This window comes from Panulirus ornatus, chromosome 29 (genome assembly GCF_036320965.1).
Source record: "Panulirus ornatus isolate Po-2019 chromosome 29, ASM3632096v1, whole genome shotgun sequence".
NCBI lineage: Eukaryota > Metazoa > Arthropoda > Malacostraca > Decapoda > Palinuridae > Panulirus > Panulirus ornatus.
Window position 1 is genome coordinate 11,110,920 of NC_092252.1, and position 23,850 is coordinate 11,134,769.

The 23,850-nt window shown below is 38.9% G+C and overlaps 1 protein-coding gene across 6 annotated transcripts in view; it reads right to left on the reverse strand.

Annotated features, from left to right (window-relative positions):
• rg (A kinase anchor protein rugose) overlaps positions 1-23,850 on the reverse strand; it is a 662,216-nt gene that overhangs the window by 481,324 nt on the left and 157,042 nt on the right. For 4 of the 6 annotated variants that reach the window (XM_071679213.1, XM_071679211.1, XM_071679212.1 and 1 more), the window contains exons 24-27: positions 19,728-19,832; positions 11,338-11,491; positions 4,011-4,418; positions 1,833-1,959 (exon numbers count right to left, since the gene is read on the reverse strand). In XM_071679213.1, coding sequence (XP_071535314.1) covers positions 1,833-1,959; positions 4,011-4,418; positions 11,338-11,491; positions 19,728-19,832 — 794 coding nt within the window. The remainder of the gene's footprint in view (positions 1-1,832; positions 1,960-4,010; positions 4,419-11,337; positions 11,492-19,727; positions 19,833-23,850) is intronic. The other 2 variants (XM_071679210.1, XM_071679214.1) reach the window with 2 other exon arrangements.

Sequence of the window (23,850 nt, forward strand, 5' to 3'; positions counted from 1 at the left end):
TGTTTCCTTACGCTACCTCACTAACGTGGGAGACAGCGACAAAGCAAAATAAATAAATAAAAATCCATAAAAGAATATGTGTGGGTAACAAGATTCTACGTGTTCCCAGACTTTGACCAAAAGTGGTAACACTACGAGCAGAATGTCATCTCTGTTGAGATTGTATCAGTGTCACTGGATGGAGAGGAGTACAACATTGTCATGGACCTTCCTTTCTCAAAGGTGCCCACCTTAACCTGCCCCTACATTGAGTGCAGCCTTAAAATTTTTGGTGCCCAACAAAAGGGGTTCTGGGGTTACACAACGAACTTCTTTTTTATAATTGTTTGCTATTTCCCATGTCAGTGAAGTAGCAATTGAAACAGATGAACAAAAAGCCTCATTAGTCACATCCATTCCCTAGCTGCACCAAAACCAGAACCCAGGTTCAGCTAACTGATAGCACACTGTCCCTAGTAAACAAAGCTCTGATCTGCTCTATCACTTGCAAACCTTACATCCTTCTGTATGTTCAGGTCCCCATGACCTCAGAGCATCTTTCACTCCATCCTTCCACCTCCTCCTGGTTTCCTCCTTTTCCTTGTTCCCTCTACTTCTTACTTGTATAAACTCTTAGTCATCCTCTCCATATGGCCAAAGCATTTCAGTACGCCCTTTACAGCTCTCCTCTTACTACCATACCTCTCTAACCCTATCATCTCTTATTCAACCAACCTTCCTTTCCCCACATAATGGCCTCACACATTTAATTTCCAACTCATTCACCCTATCCATTATATTGTCTCAGGCCTACACCCCACATCCATAAAACACTGACAAGACTAGTATACTATCAAACAAGACCATCTCTTCCCCATCACCTTCCCTAAGGCTCACTTTATCTCTCATGGCTTCATTTGCAGTCATACCCATTCCCAGGCATCCAAAACCCTAAACTTTTTCCAAGTTCCTTCCACTGAAATTCAAATCCCAACTAACCTTCCTTTTATTCACATTTACTCTCATATTTCTCCTTTCATATACTCTCCCAAACTTCAACACCAGCTTCTGCAGTTTCTCTCTCAAATCTGCCACCACCTGCTAGCATATTAGTTATCTGATCCTCTCTCCAAGACCCTTGTATTTACCTCCCTCATTCATAAACACACTGAATAGCCGTTTTGACATCACACCCGTGCCGCAGACACACCTTCACCTGAAATCACTTACCATCCTCTCTATCCACTCGCACACACACCTTATTCTCTTGATAAAATTTCCTCGATGAATATTTTTCTTCATGTCATACATTTGAAGCATTTTCCACAAAGCATCTCTATCAACCCTATCATCAACTTTCTCCAGATTTATAAATGCCACATACAAATCCTGTTTCTCTAAGTATTTCTCACACCTATTCTTCAAAGCAAACATCTGATCCACACATCCATTAACCTGGGTTAGCTTAAAAGACATACTCCTTAGGGTAAGACAGATACTAACTTATTGCAGTGTATTTCTAGGTCCCAAAGTGACTGGTTGCCTTTATTTACTGGTCCGTTTTTAAGAGTCTGTCACTGGATATGGTTGGCAAACTTAAATTCTTCTGGCTTACTCAAGAAGTCAGAACTCTGATGAAAATATTACCACTCTAATTATATCATTTGGTTCCTAACTAATGCTGGTTTACTATCAAATGATAAGACTAACTAGTTACAGATACTAGGTACATGGCCACATGTCATGTATAGAAATGAGTGACAACCAGTGACCTACACTAATCCAAAAACAACAGTTTATCACCAATAACCATAATTAAGAAATTCTAATTTCATGATGTCATATAAACTAACCTTCCCTCATTGATTAGCTCAATGAAGGCGAGCCCGGCATGTTTCTGGAGGGAATTCTGCCATTCTTGTGAGCACAGCAGCATAACTAGCTCCACAACACTTTGACTGTGCTTGAAGGTCATTAGTCCTGATGAATGTGGAGTGATGAAAATTACAGATTTGAAACATATCTCTGTAAAGTCAGTCTTTTAAGATTAATGAAATATGCTAAAAAAAATTTTAAATAATTAATACAAAAATTTCAAGCTATACATTTTACAGCTGCTATCTATAGAACTATTATAAACCCTCACTTAACTGCAGCCGTTGAAATAAATGCTCTGCTTTAAAAATTGTAAACATATATGAATACAAAACAAAAAAAATCATGTAAATATACATGAATTCTAAAGGAAATACCTTACAATAATTACAATCCTATTGAAAAAAAAAGTCAGCAAAATATGAACTAATTTTCATAAGTTAATAAAGAGCTCCACCTGTGATAGCATGATTCTGCCACAAGGTGGTGAGGAAGAAGGAGTGGTAACAATGAATGAGGATAGTGGTGGAGCAAGGGTGGTGATGTAGTGAGGGTGGTTGTGAAGCAAGGGTGGTGTGTGTGTGTGTATGGTGAAGCAAGGGTGGTAATGGTGAGTGTGTGTGTGTATGGTGAAGCAAGGGTGATAATGGTGAGTGTGTGTGTGTGTGTGGTGAAGCAAGGGTGGTAATGGTGTGTGTGTGTGTGTGTGTGTGTGTGTGTGTGTGTGTGTGGTGAAGCAAGGGTGATAGCAAAGCAACAGTGGTGTGTGTGTTTGTGTGTGTGTGTGTGTGCGGTGAAAAGAGCAAAGTTAGTTTCACTGTCAAAATAATCAATCAATGGAACTAAACCTAAACCACAAAAACAATTACTACAAAGACATAAGCCTTTGACCTGCACTGATAACAGTTCAAGCTCCATAAAATGCATTGTCAACCTATCTCAATAGATGTTTAATACCTCAAAAGCTGGCCCTCAAGTGCTTGCATGAGATAAATTGTCCTGGATCTATCAGCCCAACCAAAAATAATGTTTGCTATCAGTTAAGCCCATCATCCCGAGAAACCAGCAAGTAACAAAATAGTAAGCATTTTAGCTGTGGAGGTAACAAAATAGCAAGCTTTTTTAGTTGTGTGTCTATTCAGGAAACAACAAAGAAGAAAACAGGTTTAGGTATGCATTTATCTTTTCATTATGTTTGCTGTTGGAGTACAAAATAAAAACACTTCAAACTTATCTTCAGTGCTTGATACTGTACTTTAGCAACTATAGGGGTTATGTTCCAGGAAGACCCTTTGTTTGGCAAAACCAACCACAGTTGGCTTATAGAAAACACAATGGTTAGGAGTAATGACCCTTAAGAAACATACTTGAATGAAAGTTTATGGGAAATAGGTGGTTTTGGGTAGTGGCCCTTGAGATATTGTTCAATCCTATAATGAACACTTCAAAATATTAAGAATCAGCATAACTTAGAAACATGCTTATTTTACATGAGTATAAATACATGCTGTAAAATCTGCACAGAAAAGTAATGTAGTGATAACTATTATGCAGTGTGAAAGCAGTAATTCATCCCTGATGCTGTGCACTTAGCCTCTGTGCTTCTATGAAGCACCAAACCAGCAATGCTGCACAAAATGCTGCCTAATTTTTCTTTAATGTTCACACTGTTGACTTACTACCACTAAACAAACATTGCCTGGGTCCTTCTTGCCCCCAAATTAGCACAACTTACCCTGTTTCAGCATGGAGTGCAGCTTCAAAGCTGCAGGATCCCCATATAGGGGGCCCATGACTTTTATACTACTAAATAAAAACAATACTATCTGAGAGATATGAAATCACAAAAACCAGCATAGGGTTTCCTCTAATTGCAGATATTTCTAAGTAGCTTATCTAGCATTAAGTAAGTTGAAACACTAATGCTAATGGATGATATTGGATATATTCATGCAAAATGCAGCTAAGCAGTCTCATGATATTAGAACTTCACTTGTCACTCTAAAGATTCATAAGAGGTCAAGGCAAAAATTAATGTATAAAACAAGACAGCTAACATTCAAAACCAAAGGGGAAATGACTTTACCACAACACACCAAGGAAGAATGTCATATCCACACCAGGGGTAAAAGAAAAAAAGAACCCCACAGCCTCACCTTTACCTTCCATGAGGAGCTCCTGTCCATGAGAACCAACTAAAGTTTTGGAAAGAAAGGGAGCAAAGTCCACCATTATCTCCCGCAAAAGAGGAGACACGGATCCCAAAGCCATCTCTAGTTTCTGTGTAAGGGATGCTTCACGAGATGGAGTTGGGATGGGTAAGTCAGAATGAAGAAATGGCTTAATATTGAGGTCCTCTGGTCGGTGGTGCTTTACAGAAGTTACTGGATCAGGCATATTGGACGGAGAAGAAAGTACAGAGATTTGGCCTGAGAGCTGCTGCTGAGGATCTGGCTGTGACAAGGATTGTGGTTGTGGTAGTTGTGGCTGTGGCTGGGGTTGCTGGCTAGGCAACTGTTGTGTTTGTAGTTGTGGCATCTCACCAGTCTCAGTCACCCCATACACTGTTTTCAACAAAAGAATTAAGAATTTATAAGGTACATCTTTTAGAAAGTTTTTAATAAAGAAATTTGTTTTACAAATGAATGAAATTCTTAGAAACATAAAGTACTACAAAATATACTACCACTAAATATTATGAAAATAATAATCAAAGGATTAAAAATCTATACATCAACTCTCACTAATACTAAATATCATTAAATACCATGAATACATATAACAAGTTAAATATAAGTTCAATGAAAGGAAAACATGGGAATATCATTGGAAGCAAAAATATCCACAGACAGGGAAGATTCATTCCAGGAAATGATCAATGCAATCTCACATACTGCGTAATGTATAACAACTTTCATGGAGCATAACTTTTTTCCTGAAAATAATATTTCCGGCAATTTTGTCATTCATTTTTGTGATATTTTCCCTAGAATCTAAAAAATTATCAAATGATGTGGTTCCAATGTACAACACTCAACAATCTGCTCATATTCAATTTCTTATTGGCACATTACAGGAAATTTGTTTGTAAAACTTTTTCAAACGGCATTTCCATCAAAATTCATTGTTTCAGCTGGTATGAATGACAGCTTTATTACATGAACCCTTAAATTCAGAGAGCAACCTGCATTAAATAGGGCAATGCACACTTTAAAACTGTCAGAGTGATGTATCCTTGAGGAGAGTTAAATGTGTGACGTATAATCTGATACCAATCTCTATCCAAACAAAAACAATAAAAATCTGCAGTTTGAAAAAAAGGATCCAAAGTCAACAACAAAATAACTTCAACCTGGAAGCAACAAATACATAACACCTTACACTGCATTAAGAAACCTAAAAACCTAAACATATCAAATCAAAACTAACATCTAATGTTCAGCCACTGCATATAATTCTCTTGGTCTGGGAGACTAATCTACAATAACCCTTGACACCTTGATTAGAAACAAATCATCCAGTTATATTTACAAATTTCGATCACTTGTAACCGATAAATGCGCTATAGCAAATAATTTCAAAACCTATGTAAATGATATATCATATTATAAATCCTTGGTAATCTACAAATAAATCAAAACTACTCTCATAGGCTAGAGGTAAGTTCAACTGGAATGTAAAAAACAAGAGCAAAGAGTCTGAGATTAGAAAAGAACGAGATTTCAAGCCATAATCCTTAATGGATAATAAATGAAAGCAATGGTGTGACTTCTTCACTGAATCTTGAAAAAAAATGCAAGAGCTACCATAACAAAATTCTTCAAAGCTTTACTTACTCCCATTTTTCTGTGAAAAAGATGCTAGTCTAAGAATGAGATTGGAAATGGGATCGCTTTAAGAAGGTAAAGGTCACCCATCCAGGAGACCTTCATTATCTACATTTGTATATATGTATAGGAAGTTAGCAGACGCAAAACCATTAAACCCCAAACATAGCTGCCAATACTTCATCCATTTCTATGGCAGAATAAAAAGAGCTGACTGCTGGAATAAAATACTTCTTGACAAATAATTTACCATGCTAGTAAGTAAGAGTATTAGTGAAAGAGAAGAGAGAGGCATTTGGACGATTTTTGCAGGGAAAAAATGAAATTGAGTGGGAGACGTATAAAAGAAAGAGACAGGAGGTCAAGAGAAAGGTGCAAGAGGTGAAAAAGAGGGCAAATGAGAGTTGGGGTGAGAGAGTATCATTAAATTTTAGGGAGAATAAAAAGATGTTCTGGAAGGAGGTAAATAAAGTGCGTAAGACAAGGGAGCAAATGGGAACTTCAGTGAAGGGCGCAAATGGGGAGGTGATAACAAGTAGTGGTGATGTGAGAAGGAGATGGAGTGAGTATTTTGAAGGTTTGTTGAATGTGTCTGATGATAGAGTGGCAGATATAGGGTGTTTTGGTCGAGGTGGTGTGCAAAGTGCTAGGGTTAGGGAAAATGATTTGGTAAACAGAGAAGAGGTAGTAAAAGCTTTGCGGAAGATGAAAGCCGGCAAGGCAGCAGGTTTGGATGGTATTGCAGTGGAATTTATTAAAAAAGGGGGTGACTGTATTGTTGACTGGTTGGTAAGGTTATTTAATGTATGTATGACTCATGGTGAGGTGCCTGAGGATTGGCGGAATGCGTGCATAGTGCCATTGTACAAAGGCAAAGGGGATAAGAGTGAGTGCTCAAATTACAGAGGCATAAGTTTGTTGAGTATTCCTGGCAAATTGTATGGGAGGGTATTGATTGAGAGGGTGAAGGCATGTACAGAGCATCAGATTGGGGAAGAGCAGTGTGGTTTCAGAAGTGGTAGAGGATGTGTGGATCAGGTGTTTGCTTTGAAGAATGTATGTGAGAAATACTTAGAAAAGCAAATGGATTTGTATGTAGCATTTATGGATCTGGAGAAGGCATATGATAGAGTTGATAGAGATGCTCTGTGGAAGGTATTAAGAATATATGGTGTGGGAGGCAAGTTGTTAGAAGCAGTGAAAAGTTTTTATCCAGGATGTAAGGCATGTGTACGTGTAGGAAGAGAGGAAAGTGATTGGTTCTCAGTGAATGTAGGTTTGCGGCAGGGGTGTGTGATGTCTCCATGGTTGTTTAATTTGTTTATGGATGGGGTTGTTAGGGAGGTGAATGCAAGAGTTTTGGAAAGAGGGGCAAGTATGAAGTCTGTTGGGGATGAGAGAGCTTGGGAAGTGAGTCAGTTGTTGTTCGCTGATGATACAGCGCTGGTGGCTGATTCATGTGAGAAACTGCAGAAGCTGGTGACTGAGTTTGGTAAAGTGTGTGAAAGAAGAAAGTTAAGAGTAAATGTGAATAAGAGCAAGGTTATTAGGTACAGTAGGGTTGAGGGTCAAGTCAATTGGGAGGTGAGTTTGAATGGAGAAAAACTGGAAGAAGTGAAGTGTTTTTAGATATCTGGGAGTGGATCTGGCAGCGGATGGAAACATGGAAGCGGAAGTGGATCATAGGGTGGGGGAGGGGGCGAAAATTCTGGGAACCTTGAAGAATGTGTGGAAGTCGAGAACATTATCTCGGAAAGCAAAAATGGGTATGTTTGAAGGAATAGTGGTTCCAACAATGTTGTATGGTTGCGAGGCGTGGACTATGGATAGAGTTGTGCGCAGGAGGATGGATGTGCTGGAAATGAGATGTTTGAGGACAATGTGTGGTGTGAGGTGGTTTGATCGAGTAAGTAACGTAAGTGTAAGAGAGATGTGTGGAAATGAAAAGAGCGTGGTTGAGAGAGCAGAAGAGGGTGTTTTGAAATGGTTTGGTCACATGGAGAGAATGAGTGAGGAAAGATTGACCAAGAGGATATATGTGTCGGAGGTGGAGGGAACGAGGAGAAGAGGGAGACCAAATTGGAGGTGGAAAGATGGAGTGAAGAAGATTTTGTGTGATCGGGGCCTGAACATGCAGGAGGGTGAAAGGAGGGAAAGGAATAGAGTGAATTGGAGCGATGTGGTATACCGGGGTTGACGTGCTGTCCGTGGATTGAATCAAGGCATGTGAAGCATCTGGGGTAAACCATGGAAAGCTGTGTAGGTATGTATATTTGCGTGTGTGGACGTATGTATATACATGTGTATGGGGGTGGGTTGGGCCATTTCTTTCGTCTGTTTCCTTGCGCTACCTCGCAAACGCGGGAGACAGCGACAAAGCAAAAAAAAAAAAAAAAAAAAAAAAGTAATAAAGGTAGTATGAAGAGGGAAAATGGTTGGGAAAGTGATGATTTATAGGTGTTACTGTACTCCACCTGCTTGAGGTTACACCACAAGTGAAAAGTCACCTTTGAGGAGGCTGTATCATTGTCAGCTGATGATACAGAGTAGAGTACTGTTGCTTCAAAGAACCTCTTGGTTCAAAAAGACCACCCTGTTCCTGCTACTGAGTGTTGTGCAACCTTGGAGCTGCATGAACCCCTAGAAAATGCTGGGTCCTAAGGTATATCATCATGACCCTTACTGAACAATGATTCACCTAAAACATAATATCTCCATCTCTAGATGAGTCTTAAGTCATTCTTTTGACCCCCATACAGACACACATCCAACATGCACCCTCCTGTCACCCTGAATGGCCCATCACTCTTACTAAACAAAACACCAGCTATTCAGGGAATAACAGACAATACACATGACATTCACAACCAATGCCACAAGCATCAACACATGAGCATCAAACACACTGTATGCCCTTAGAACAATAACAGGTTCAATACCAGAATTGGACAAGATAAAGAATCCTTCAGCATCATCTATAAACAATCATATGCTAGACCCTAAACTACACCTGACCTGTTTGACTGTCCATCCTATCAAAAGCAACTTCAACAAAGCTGCCCAACACAAAATTAAGCACTCAGAATAATCACTGGCTGTCCTGGGGTAACATCATGTCCCATTCTGAACAATGGTACACCTACAACACAATGTTTGCATTTTCACTGATGCATTGTCAACTTTTTGATCCCCGACAGACACAAACCCAACGTGCATCCTCCCATCATCTTGAATGGCGAATCATCCCCAAAGAACAAAATTCAAACAATTAAGGGCATCAAATACAACACACCAGTGACATTCACTCTTCACATCACATATATCAATAAAGAAGCAACAAACAAACTAAATGCCCTCAGAACATTAGCTGGTACTGTAACAGATTTGGACATGATAAAGAATCCCTTAGTATCATCAACAAACAATTCATCCACTTCACGCTAAATCAAACAAACAATTCATTCACTCCAACCTAAATTATTCCTCACCTGCTTGGATGTTCACCCTATCAAAAACATATTCAACAAAGCTGCTAACCACACAAAACAGAGCACTCCTTGGGTAACATCATAACCCTTTCTGATCTATGGCTCACGTAAAGCAGAATGTCTGCATCTCCACCAAAGTCTGATGTATGTACATGTATGTATATGGTGATTTGTATATGTATGTATATGTGCATGTATGGGCACGTAAGTATTTATATGTGTATATAAGTGGATGGGCCATTCTTCCTCTGTTTCCTGGCACTACCTCACAGACATAGGAAACATTGATTAAGTATAATAAATAAAATGAACATCTTTATTATCATTATACCTGATCACTATTTCCTGTGTTAAGTGGGGTAACACCAGAAACAGATGAAGAAAAAAAGGCTGATTTGTTCATATCCACTCTAAAGTTGTATTGTATCAACACTACAACCCCCAAACCATAACCAGGCCCCAAAGACCTTTCTTTGGTTCCCCCTGCTGCTTCACATGCCCTAGTTCAGTGCACTAATGGTATGTCTTCCACTGTATACCACATCGCTCCAATTCACTCTCTCCCATGCATGCCTTTCACCCACCTGCATGTTCAGGCTTCAAACACTCAAAGCCTTTTCCATTTCATCCTTCCACCTCCATATTTGTCTCCCCCTTCTCCTTTTCCCTTCCATTTGAGGCACATACATTGTCTTTGTCAATCTCTCCTCAATGATTCTCTCTATATGTCCACATCATTTTAGCACACCATCTTCAGCTCTCTCAAACAAGCTCTTCTCATTACCACACCTATCTCTTATTCTTCTGTCATTGATGAATATATTTCCTGGGAATCAGAGACACATCAGGAACAAGAAATTCCATACCGTGATTTACATTATATTCAATGGAGCTTCATAGATGTCAATCACGTTTCAGATTCCTGGCTATATCTATTCAAAAATTAACATCACTCCTTCATGCACATTCTATTTTTCAAATAGCATTTAAATTTTGTTTATTTCAGTTATGTGAAATTAATTCTTTTTCATTATTTTGCTTTGTCACTGTCTCCCGCGTTTGCGAGGCAGCGCAAGGAAACAGACAAAAGAAATGGCCCAACCCACCCCCATACACATGTATACACATACACGTCCCCACATGCAAATATTCATACCCATACATCTCAATGTACACATACATATACACACGCAGACATATACATATATACACATGCACACAATTCACACTGTCTGCCTTTATTCATTCCCATCGCCACCTCGCCACACATGGAATAACATCCCCCTCCCCCCTCATGTGTGCGAGGTAGCGCTAGGAAAAGACAACAAAGGCCCCATTCGTTCACACTCAGTCTCTAGCAGTCATGCAATAATGCCCGAAACCACAGCTCCCTTTCCACATCCAGGCCCCACAGAACTTTCCATGGTTTACCCCAGACGCTTCACATGCCCTGATTCAATCCATTGACAGCACGTCGACCCCGATATACCACATTGATCCAATTCACTCTATTCCTTGCACGCCTTTCACCCTCCTGCATGTTCAGGCCTCGATCACTCAAAATCTTTTTCACTCCATCTTTCCAACTCCAATTTGGTCTCACACTTCTCCTCGTTCCCTCCACCTCCGACACATATATCCTCTTGGTCAATCTTTCCTCACTCATTCTCTCCATGTGCCCAAACCATTTCAAAACACCCTCTTCTGCTCTCTCAACCACGCTCTTCTTATTTCCACACATCTCTCTTACCTTTACATTACTTACTCGATCAAACCACCTCACACCACATATTGTCCTCAAACATCTCATTTCCAGCACATCCACCCTCCTGCACACTACTCTATCCATAGCCCACGCCTCGCAACCATACAACATTGTTGGAACCACTATTCCTTCAAACATAGCCATTTTTGCTTTCGGAGATAATGTTCTTGACTTCCACACATTCTTCAAGGCTCCCAGGATTTTCGCCCCCTCCAAAAATATACCGATTATATACCAATTATATCAGGTGACCAGTCAGCTGGAATCTGTCAGTGATTATCATAGTTCTTCAAATTTGAAATGTTTGGTAACTTTTCTAACATTCTATATTCTTTTGGGTTATGTTATGTTATCTATCTTGAGAGAGAGAAAAAATGAAAGAAATATACACATAAATACGAACCAGACTTCTGGGACTTGGCCTCAATTTCATCTGGAGTTCCATCATTGAGGTTAACATCTGTCCATGCATCATCAGCTGGTTGTGAGTTTTGTTCCTCATTGAGGCTAACTGCCCCAGAACCTACATCACTCCCTGTCTCACCCACATCAGAACCCTGCAAGAGATTTCTATTAGAAAATTAAAAAAAATGCAATAATATGTCTACAAACAGATATGATTCACACATAATCAAACATTCCACCATGTGACATGACTATGTTCCTAGAAAACCTGTCGACAGTCATATTGTCTTAAGTCAAGTTATAAAGACCCGTTATATGGGGATTTATGTTCATAAACAAAAATTTTCCCAATCTAACTCTTTTGGATGTACTATACCTGAAACAACTTACCACCAATGTAGCACACTCCGTTATGATGTAATTTAGTTGACAATGAAAACTTACTAAATAAAAGTAGTGATGAGGGCTTCAGGTGCCCTGGAGTGAGAAAGGGTGACATGAGGGCACCAGGCTTGTTTACAGACCCTTCCTGAATTAGCTGATTCAGCTACTGTTACCACACCAATGTCAGTATCATCCCCCTCAATCATCTGATTCAGCAACTGTTGCAACATTACAGATAATGAAGATGATATATAATGGAGGTCTGTTTATATTACCCCCTTTACCATACAATTCAGCAACTGTTACCACATCATAGGTAAGAAAGAGGAGATTCAATGATGGTCTGTCCAGACTGTTCGCTGAATTATCTGATTCAGTAACTGTTACCATATCACAGGTAGCGTAGACAATATCCAATGAAGACTTACAAAAAAATGACTGGGAAGGAAAGCAAGGGATACTATGGTTGCATACATCAGCCCCCAAATCATCTGATTCATCAACTTTCATAACATCACAGGTAAGACAGACTTTATATAGCCCTGGGATTTTCTGAATGAAGCATTATCAAAGGCTTAAACTTAGAATCTCCCTCAGTATTCCCTTTCAGGAAATGTGTCAAATGTGTCCAGCAATCTTCAGCTACCTTGAAGCTTGGAGCAGTCTTTTTTTCCTTACTAATCAGTGTCCTTGTAGCATTTTACAAAATTAGCCAGTTCATCCACATCAAACACTTGCTGAGATGTGTAACCTCCTTTCTCAACAATTTTCTTTACACAGGTTAATGGCATCACTATCTCACCATAATCATACCTCCTGTGCACTTAGTTTTACATCACTTAGCAAAAGCCTTATGTCCTGTACTCTCTTAGATATCTTTGACATTCCTTGCAGACATACCAAACTGATTGCACTTACTTTCGAGGTGGTAAATAATGGGGTAGGAGATATAGCATTATACAGAAACCATGATGTGAATCAGGTGATCTCTTGTATACATGCAGACTGCCAGAAGATAGTATAATTTGCCAGTTCATGGGAAAATCAAGTAGTATTTTCCATACATTATCAAAATATCCATAATAAGTACAAAATATCTTAGAATATCCTGACATATTCCATCAACAAAAGAAAAGAATATTTCATACACTGCATATAAAATGATAAAATCAAGATTTTTCAAATCTCCCACATTTACAGAGCATACATGTCAATAATATACCCTGATTCTGAAGAGTCCTGAGTGGAAATTTCTTAAACTTTTTGCTATTATTCTTTATTCTTTGCATGCTAGATTTCCTTCTTGTCTTGTTTTAGGTGTCTATATATGTATTTATACATATATGCATATATATATATATATATATATATATATATATATATATATATATATATATATATATATATATATATATATATATTTTTCTTTTCTTTTCTTTCAAACTATTCGCCATTTCCCGCATTAGCGAGGTAGCGTTAAGAACAGAGGACTGGGCCTTTGAGGGAATACCCTCACCTGGCCCAATTCTCTGTTCCTTCTTTTGAAAAAAAAAAAAAAAAAAAAAAAAAAAAAAAAAAAAAAAACGAGAGGGGAGGATTTCCAGCCCCCCGCTCCCTCCCCTTTTAGTCGCCTTCTACGACACGCAGGGAATACGTGGGAAGTATTCTTAATCCCCTATCCCCAGGGATAATATATATATATATATATATATATATATATATATATATATATATATATATATATATATATATATATATTTTATATATATATATATATATATATATATATATATATATATATATATATATATATATATATATATATATATATATATATATATATATGCATGTATGTATGTATAAGTTCTGGGAACACTGAAGAATGTGTGGAAAGAGAGGTCATTATCTGGGAGGGCAGAAATGGTATGCTTTAAGGTATAGCAGTCCCAACAATGCTGTATGGATGTGTGACATGGGCAACAGATGAGAATATACAGAGAAGGAAGAATGTGATGAAAATGAAATGTCTGGTGTGAGGAGGTTTGATCAACTTAGTAATAAAAAGGTGCAACAGAGGTATGATAATGAGAAGTGTGTGATTAAGAGAGCTGAAGAGGGTGTGCTGATATGGTTTGGACTTAAGGAGAGAATAAGTGACGAGAGGTTGACAAAGAGGATAAGTGATGAGAGGATGACAAAGATGATATATGTGTCAGGGAAAAATGAGAAGCAGGAGACACAAGGAGAGAGTGAAAAAGATATTGAGTGCTTGGGGCCACTACATACAGGAGGGTGAAAGGTATGCATGGCATAGAGTGAATCACAGTGATGTGCTATCAATGAACAGCACCAGGGCATTTGAAGCAGCCACGGGGGAAACCACAGGTAGGTCTGTGGAGATTGGTTGTGGATTGGGGGTTGTGTTTTTGTGCAGTCTACATGACAGCCAGAGAATAGTTATGAGTAAAGAAGGCCTTTACTTTATATGTTCTTAGTGTTACCTCGCTAATGTGAGAAACAGGCGGAAGTATTGGAAATGAAGTGTCTTCAAACGTAACATTTCCAAAACATCCACCCTCCTCCACATATCTTCATCTATAACCTATGCCTCACATACATATAATATTGTTGGGAATACTATACCTTTTTGTTTTGACATTCCAAATTCTCTTTCCACACATTCTTCAGTGCTCCAAGAACCTTCACCCCCTCGCCCATCCTATCTTCAGTGCTCCACGAACCTTCACCCCCTCACCCATCCTATGATTCACATTTGATTCTAAGGTTCTATTCACAGCCATGCCTACTCCCAGGTATCTAAAACATTCACTTCGTCTAATTTCTCTCCATTCAAACACACATCCCAACTAACCCACCTAAACCTAATAACCTTGCTTTTAATTGCATATACCGATAAAATTCCTCCTTTCAGACACTCTTCCAAACTCAGTCACCAACTTTTTAAGTTTCTTGCTTGAATTTGCCATCAGTCCTAAATCATCAGCAAACAACAACTGGCCCCCTCATCCTCTACAATACTGCATACTTAACTGCCTCTCCAAGGCTCTTGCATTTACCTACATCACCATCTCATCCATAAACAAATCAAATGACCCTGGTGACATCATACATTCCTGCTGCAGATCAACCTTCACTTGCAGCCATTCATTCTCCTCTCTTCCTACTTGTAAACATGCCTTACACCCTCGATAAAATATTCTCACTACTTCTAGCAGCTTTCCCACCACACCATATACTCTTAAGACCTTTCACTAATCATCTAAATCAACTCTATCACATACTTTCTCCAGATCCATAAATGCCACATACATATCCATTGATTTCTCAAAGAATTTCTCACACACACTGCTTTAATGCAAACACCTAATCCCCACATCCTCTTCCACTTCTGACACCACACTGTTACCCTGCAGTCTAATGCTCTGTACATGCCTCCAACCTCTCAATCACTACTCCATACAACTTTCCAGGTACTCTCAACAAACTTGCACCTCTGTAGATTGAACATACACCATTATTCCCCCCTGCCTTTATACACTGGGACTAAACAGGCATTCTACCAATCCTTATGCACCTCACCATGATCCATACATACAATGAAAATCCTAACTAACTAATTAACAATACAGTCATCACCTTTCTTTAGAAATTTAACTGCAATACCATCCACTTACCACCATTCATCTTATGTAATGCTTTCACCACTTCTCTCTTCAACAAACCATTCTCCATGGTTCTCTTGGTTTGCATGATGCCACCCTGAGCCAAATATCCTAAATCTGCCTCCCAATCCTCATTCTTAAAGCATTCCTGACCCATTCTAGAGAAATCTCTGCTCCTAAAGAACACACAAACATACTCATACATATTTGCCTTATCCTGCGTTAGCGAGGTGGCGTCAAGAACTGAGGAGTGAGCCCTAGAGGGTATATCCTCAATTGGCCCACCTCTCCGTTCCTTCTTTTGGAAAATTATAAATGGGAAGGGAGAATTTCCAGTCCCCCACTCCCTCCCCTTTTAGTCGCCTTCTACGACACACAGGGAATACATGGGAAGTATTCTTCCCCCTATCCCCAGAGATAACAAATATACTCATGAGACACTAATCAAAAATGAGCCACGAACCCTAAGTCCCCTTAAACTACTGCCCATCCACCCTTCACTCCCTCTGATACAAGAAATGCAACTAAAAAGCTTACATAACTCTCCTTCTACAGGTTTCAACAACATAATGAATTTTCATACCAAACTCAATGACCCAATTGCAATCCAAGCACTCAACATATATCTATGAATATGCTTGCTACACAACAAATTCCCTAACATATGGAAGACTGCCAACATCATACCAATCCTAAAACCCCCTAAAATCTAGACCACCCAACTCCCCCTCCTCCTACCAACTTATTTCACTTTTATTCTCAGTAACCTAATTCTTTGAAAAGATGATCCATCACAGAATCAGAAAAAATCCCACTTTCAACCACTCACAGCATGATTTCCACCACCACACTACACAGCTTACACATCACATCACAGACGAAGTCAACCAACAACATCCCCTCCCAACAAAGTACTAGTAGTAACAGACATCAACAAAGCATTTGATACTGTCCTCTGACACATCCTCATGCAAAAAATGCTCGACATCACCCTCCACAACAAAGACAAAAAGTGGATGGCATATTTCAAAAGCCAGCTGCCATACTAGAGTCACTCACAATGACTTCAATTCTTAAACAATCAAACTCGACAATGGATTTCTCCAATGTGACCTCCCATTACCTCAAAAAAAACTCAACATGAAAGTCCTTTCGTAAGCAAGCAATCTCAAAATCTTATCAAAACACCAGAGAAGCAACATCAAACATGTAGCACTACATTACACAACTGGAACAACAGTTCTCCAAGAACAAAATATCAGTATCTCCATATTCTATAACATTTTTTAACCCCGAAAAGACATGAATCCAGCTAACTCAAATGGACACTCACTTCCTCAGAACAAAACACCAACCACTCTCCACACCAATAACATCAACAAAAAAGCAACTCGCAAACTAAATGCCCTCAGAACACTAACTGGCACCAAATTTGGACATGAAAATGAACCCCTCAACATTCCATACAAACAATTCATCAACTTGCTCAAAACTATGACCGACACAACACAGTGCACTCAGAACAAGTGTTGTTTCCCACATCAGCGAGGTAGTGCCAGGAAACAGACGAAGAACAGCCCATCCACTCAAATACACATATATATACATAAACGCCCATACATGCACATATACATACATAAACATATCTACATATACATGTATACACATGTACATATTCATATTTGCTTGCCTTCGTCCATTCCCGGCACTACCCCGTCCCACAGGAAACAGTCGCTTCTAAGGGCTATAGTGAAACAGGGCATAGCAAACATGTGAGCTTGGGTTGGAAAGGGAAGAAAACTAAGACTACTTGACTGACCAGGTCTAGCTGGGTCATAACACAAGTACAGTGCACCCAACTGCAGGGCTGTTTTCTTTGTTAAGGTATTTTCATCATCTTTTTTGGGTTTGTCTGTGTCCTATACTATATGCTGGATACACACAACTCTTAGTCTAGTTAATGATATTGTTAATGAGAAAATTAAGCAGAATCAAAGACAGGTATATGATAAAAAAATTTCAAACATCCATGCATGAGGTATAACATGCCTTGCTTGCTAGACACCATCACCAGCTAAAAATACCTCAAAAGAGTTAACTAAAAAAGATACTGAAGGAAAGAATTGGACATTCATTCTACTTTTAAGAAGAGTGAAAACCTTCCCAACAACTGTGCAACAATAACATCTGAAATTCTACAATACAAAGAATAATATACCAGCAAATAAGAAAATATATAAAATCAAAGAAAAAAAGACATGATATCTGACAATAAAGAAATAACTTCAAACTACACACTTAAAAAATCAAAAACAGAGTCTTCCATAATATATTCAATCAACATATTTACTTATCCTGCACACTCCAAATTCCTCAGTTTGAAACTGTTACTCAAAATATATTATGAAGTATTATGTACTGTAATACAATGGATCATAAAACTGCACCTTAAAGTTTATCACCAGCAGCAGAAACTTACAAAGCATTCCAATAGGCATATTCTACTTCATAAATATATATATAGCTGGTATCCATGGAAGAGTAGAGCAATGAAATACAAGATTATGCAAGGAGCAGTGTACGTTATCACAGTATATCATATCATTATCAATTATTGCCACAAGACCAATTTCCATAATAGTCCCAGTATTATAGACAGGACCTCTTTATAAAGGCTCCTGTGGCCAAAGTCTATGTAACTTCAAGCAGCAGGAAAATGGTGACTCCTCTGGAGTACAAAGGTCTTTGACAAGTATGTACTTCCAATGACACAGCTCTGCTAAAGATGACTTTTTAGCAAGGTAGTGCAAGGAAACAGATGGAAGAATGGCCCAACCCACCCACATACACATGTATATACATACACGTCCACACACACAAATATACATACCTATACATCTCAACGTATACATATATATATGCATACACAGGCATATACATATATACACATGTACATAATTCATAGTCTGCCTTTATTCATTCCCATCGCCACCTCGCCACACATGAAATAACATCCCCCTCTCCCCTCACGTGTGTGAGGCAGCACTAGGAAAAGACACCAAAGGCCCCATTCGTTCACACTCACTCTCTAGCTGTCATGTAATAATGCACCGAAACCACAGCTCCCTTTCCACATCCAGGTCTCACACAACTTTCCATGGTTTACCCCAGATGCTTCACATGCCCTGGTTCAATCCATTGACAGCACGTCAACCCCGGTATACCACATCGATCCAATTCACTCTATTCCTTGCGTGTCTTTCACCCTCCTGCATGTTCAGGCCCTGATCACTCAAAATCTTTTTCACTCCATCTTTCCACCTCCAATTTGGTCTCCCACTTCTCCTCGTTCCCTCCACCTCCGACACATATATCCTCTTGGTCAATCTTTCCTCACTCATTCTCTCCAAGTGACGAAACCATTTCAAAACACCCTCTTCTGCTCTCTCAACCACACTCTTTTTATTACCACACATCTCTCTTACCCTACTATTACTTACTCGATCAAACCACCTCACACCACATATTGTCCTCAAACGTCTCATTTCAAAGCACATCCACCCTCCTGCGCACAACTCTATCCATAGCCCACGCCTCGCAACCATACAACATTGTTGGAACGACTATTCCTTCAAACATACCCATTTTTGCTTTCCGAGATAACATTCTCGACTTCCACACATTTTTTTTCATACATATTCGCCATTTCCCTCGTTGGTGAGGAAGTGTTAAGAACAGACGGCTGAGCATTAGAGGGAAAATCCTTACTTGGCTCCCTTCTCTGCTCCTTGTTTTAGAAAAGTAAAAACTGCAGGGGAGGATTTCCAGCCCCCCCACTCCCACCCCTTTTATTCGCCTTCTACGACACTTGGGAAAATGTGGGATGTATTCTTTTTCCCCCTATCCCCAAGGATGTGTGTGTGTGTGTGTGTGTTACCAAACTCTGCCAACATAAGGTTACTCTTCAATGAAAAGTTACCTTTGGCAAGGCTGTAGCACTGGGAGTACAGTCTCATCAAAGAACTTCTTATTCCAAAGGAGTGTACATTTCCTTGCTACTGAAAGTAGTATATATATATATATATATATATATATATATATATATATATATATATATATATATATATATATATATATATATATGCTAAAACATGTTTTGATATTCTGTAAGATGCAGTTAACATATCCATACTAACATTCTGTATTTAGAATGTCTAATACAGCAAGAAATTGTGCAACTGAAGCAGAGTAAGACAAACTTTTATGAAAAGCAGATGAGAAGCACTCTCACATACACAAAGATACTCTATAAATTTGTTACCTTAGGGTTTATAATGTTGTTGCGAGCTACTGGTTTAGAAACCTTAGCTCCATAGGCATTACAACCATACTTAGGGACAGGGCCAGTTCCTAGAGTGTGGTTAGACTGGGGAAAGACCAAGTAGGCCAGGTTAGTAGTTTTTGGTTCATGTTATTAAGCAAATTACTTGAGGATGTATGCTGGGATCTGAGCAGTTGACACTAAAACTACTTGTACTGTGATACATATAAATTGGAAAACTATTAAAATCTATTAATACTTCTTAATATCTACATGCAGTGCCAAGTTTGTTTTAGTGTTAACAACTATTCACTGATATTCTTCAACTAATTCACACTATTAGTACTTATAAGCATTATGTCAATGAGATACTGTCATACAATAAAAATATCAAAGGTGCCATTTCAGTGAGAACAATATGAACAAAAAGTCTAACAAATTCAAATAACCACCTCTTTATAAAGGTGTTTGGCAATATACATATTTCTCCACAATTTCAACTAAAAAATCAGTCAGCACAAAAAACCAAGCAAACTGACCTCTTCATGCCTCCTTATATTCATTTTATATCTAGAATTGTTCATCAAACATCTGAAGTTGAAAGTTAAAAGCTACAGAATTTTTAGCCCATTTCCAGTGTTTTGTATAGTGCAAACTATCCATGCCTGTGATGAGCAACTGCCCATGTGCATGAAGAGCATAAAACATTCAGCCACCTCTCCTTGGCCATAGGCTGAACTTGCATATCATAAGCTAACAGTGAAATGTTCTGACTCTGCTCTAAAGGTATAACACAGCAGATACAAGTTGATATCGATCCTCTTGTCACAGTGATTTATCACTCAGTTCATCTAGCGAAACACTAGTTTTGACCAATGTCTTCAATCATTTATATACACTAAGGTCATAATTATTCAAGAGATAAGGGCCAAGAAATCTTGAAATTCTCAGTTTTGCAAACCTCAGTTCAATGATTTTCAATGTAAATACAGCTGTATGTGGTATGGGAGGCCCTAATAACGAACCACATAATGCTCATAATATTTTACTTACCCACTAACAAACCACAGAGAAATCTTAAACATTTACATTACATATGGAGAGTCAGAAAAGACTAATGATTTTTCATATATGATCACTAATAATCGTCTCTGATTCAAAATTTCAATTCTATAATAATTGAATGATTGGGTGAATTGTTTCATATATATTCTATGGACAGTTTTTTAACAAGTTTTTACCAAAGGCATTTTCTTTCTCCTCTTTCAAACTTGTTTGCAGTTTCAGTGAGGCAGTGCCATGAACAGACAAAGAAATGGCCTCATTTGTTCACATCCACTCCCTGGTTGTCATGTATAATAAATTGAAACTACAGCCCCCTATGCACAACCATGCCCTACAGAACTTTCTGTGGTTTCTCTAACTCCATATGCTCTGGCTCAGTATACACATTGCTCCAACTCACTCTATTTCATGCAAGCCTTACACAATACACACTCTTATACGTTCAAACACTTTTCTACCTAACCTTCAAACTCCAGTTTAGTCTCCCTCTTCACCTTGTTCCCTACACTTCTAACCTATATAACCTATCTGTGAACTTCCTAAATGCCCAAACCATTTCAGCACGCCCTCTCCAGTTTTCTCAACCACAGCCTTCATATTACCTCACCTCTCTCTTACTTTCTCGTTTCTTACTTGATCATCCCTCCTTACATCACATATTGTACTCAAACATTTCATTTCAAACACATTCACCTCCTTCCATACAATTTCATCCACAGTCCAAGACTACTATCCATACAACACCATCAGGACTATTATACCCTTAAAAATGCCCACCTAAGCCTCACAGATGGTGAACTCTCTATTCACTCCTCAATACACCCACTACCTAGCCCCCTCACCCACCCTATGACTCACTTGTTTCCATATTTTCATTTGCTGCCAAGTCCACTCTCAGGCTCAAGCATCCCACTTCCTTTATGTTCTCTCCATTCAAAATTGCACCTTAAATTAATGTTTGTATCTACAGCTAAATCTAATATTTATTCACATTCACTTCCAATTTTCTCCTTTTACACATTCTCCCAAACTTACATACCAGCTTCAGCAGTTTCTCACTTAAATCTGTAATTAGTACACATTTTCAAGGAACCCCCACACCTGAGAGACTGCAGAGGTGTCTCTGTCTCTAAAATCTGTGCATTCATCTCCTTCACCAGCCCATCCATAAACCAATTAAACAGCAATGGGGACATCATACATGCCTGCTGCATGCAAGGCCACCTTCACACTGAACCACTCATCCTCCTCTCTTCCTACTCATGCACACACTTATGTTTTGATAAAAACTCTTCATTGTTTCTAACAGATTTTCACACACCATATATTCATAACACTTTCCACGGAGTATATCTTACAACCCTTTCATACACTTTCTCTAGATCTGTAAATGCCATATGCAAATCCTTCTGTCTCTCGAAGTAATTCTCTCTAACAAATTCTTCTAATCAAACATCGGATCCACACACACTCAACCTCTCCTCATCCTATACTGTTCCTCCCCAATCTGAAGCTCTCTGCATGCCACCAACCTCTCAATCACCATTTTTCCATAAAGCTTCCAGGTATACTCAACAACTTTTGTCTGCCTTGCCATTATACAATGGCACTATACAGGTATTCTGCCAATCCTCAAGCATCTCACCATAAACCATACATACACTGAAAATCCTATCTACCCAATCACCAAGAAAGTCACCTTTTGTGAAACTCAACAGCAATCCCATCCACTCCAGCTACTTTCCTGCATTTCATCTTGTACAAGGCTTTCATGACCTCTTTTTTTTTCACCAAACCACATGCTAGGGCATTCTCACTTCACACACCTCCCCAATCCAAACACCCAAAATCTGCCACTCTTTCATCAAACACATTCAAGAATACCTCAGAGTACTCACTCCATCTCCTCTTCTTATCTCTGCCTGTTATGTCACACTATTAACCATTCCAGTATATTTTCTTATCCTCCCTGAAGTTTACTGATACTTGCTCACCCTAAATCCCATTTGGCCCTCTTTTTCTGTCCCAAAAACTTTCTCTTGGCCTCCTTTCACTTTCTCTTATACATCCCATTATCACTCACACTCATTTCCAGCAAGTAATGCCCATACATCTCTCTTTTATCTTTCATAAGCAACTCGACTTTGTCATCCCACCACTCACTACCCTTTTTCACATGCCCAACTAACACTTTTTACATGCCATTCATTCCTCTCCCACACTAGCATTGCTTCTCTAAATACCTCCAAATTCCTCATTTGCTCCCCTTGATACATCTCCTCTTACCTTTTGCCATTCTACACCTAATCTCCCCTGGTATTTCATTACAAAAGCCTGTTCTCCAAGCTCACTCACTTTTACCATCCTCTTTCCACCCTTATCACTACCTCTTTTCTGAAAGCCTCTGCAAACCTTTGTCCTCACCTTCACCAAGTAATGATCAGACATTCTACCTGCTGCCCCTCTAAACACATTTACATCCAAGAATCTCTCCTTTGCACATCTATCAATTATTACATAATCCAATAATGCCTCCTTAACAACTACCCTACTCACCCACATGTACCTATGTATGTCCATTTCATACACAAGGTATTCCCCTAACCAGTCCATTTTCAACACACAGCTCCACAAGCTGTTTATCAATTTTATTCAAATCTCCTAATCATAACATCAGCTACCACATTATACAATCTTACATTCAAATCACCCACTGCTAATTCCTGATTCTTCACATCAAAACTGCTGATACACCAAGCTTCTCTAAAAGCACTCACCTCAGCTCCTCATTCCTCTCACTTCTAGGAGCAAAAGCACTAATAATCATCCTTCTCTCACAGTCCACTTCCATTTTACCCACATTCACATATTCCCACAAGTCCCACTTCTGTAGAAGCACTATCACTTCCTTTCCTTCACACTTACCCTCACACTAACATCTGACTTTATCTAAGGCATTCCTAAACCCATCTTTTCCCTTCCACTTGAGTTTTGTTGCATTCAGATTTTGAGCATTTTGGTTCTTCTCAAATATATCTGTCTCCCACCTTATTCTCCT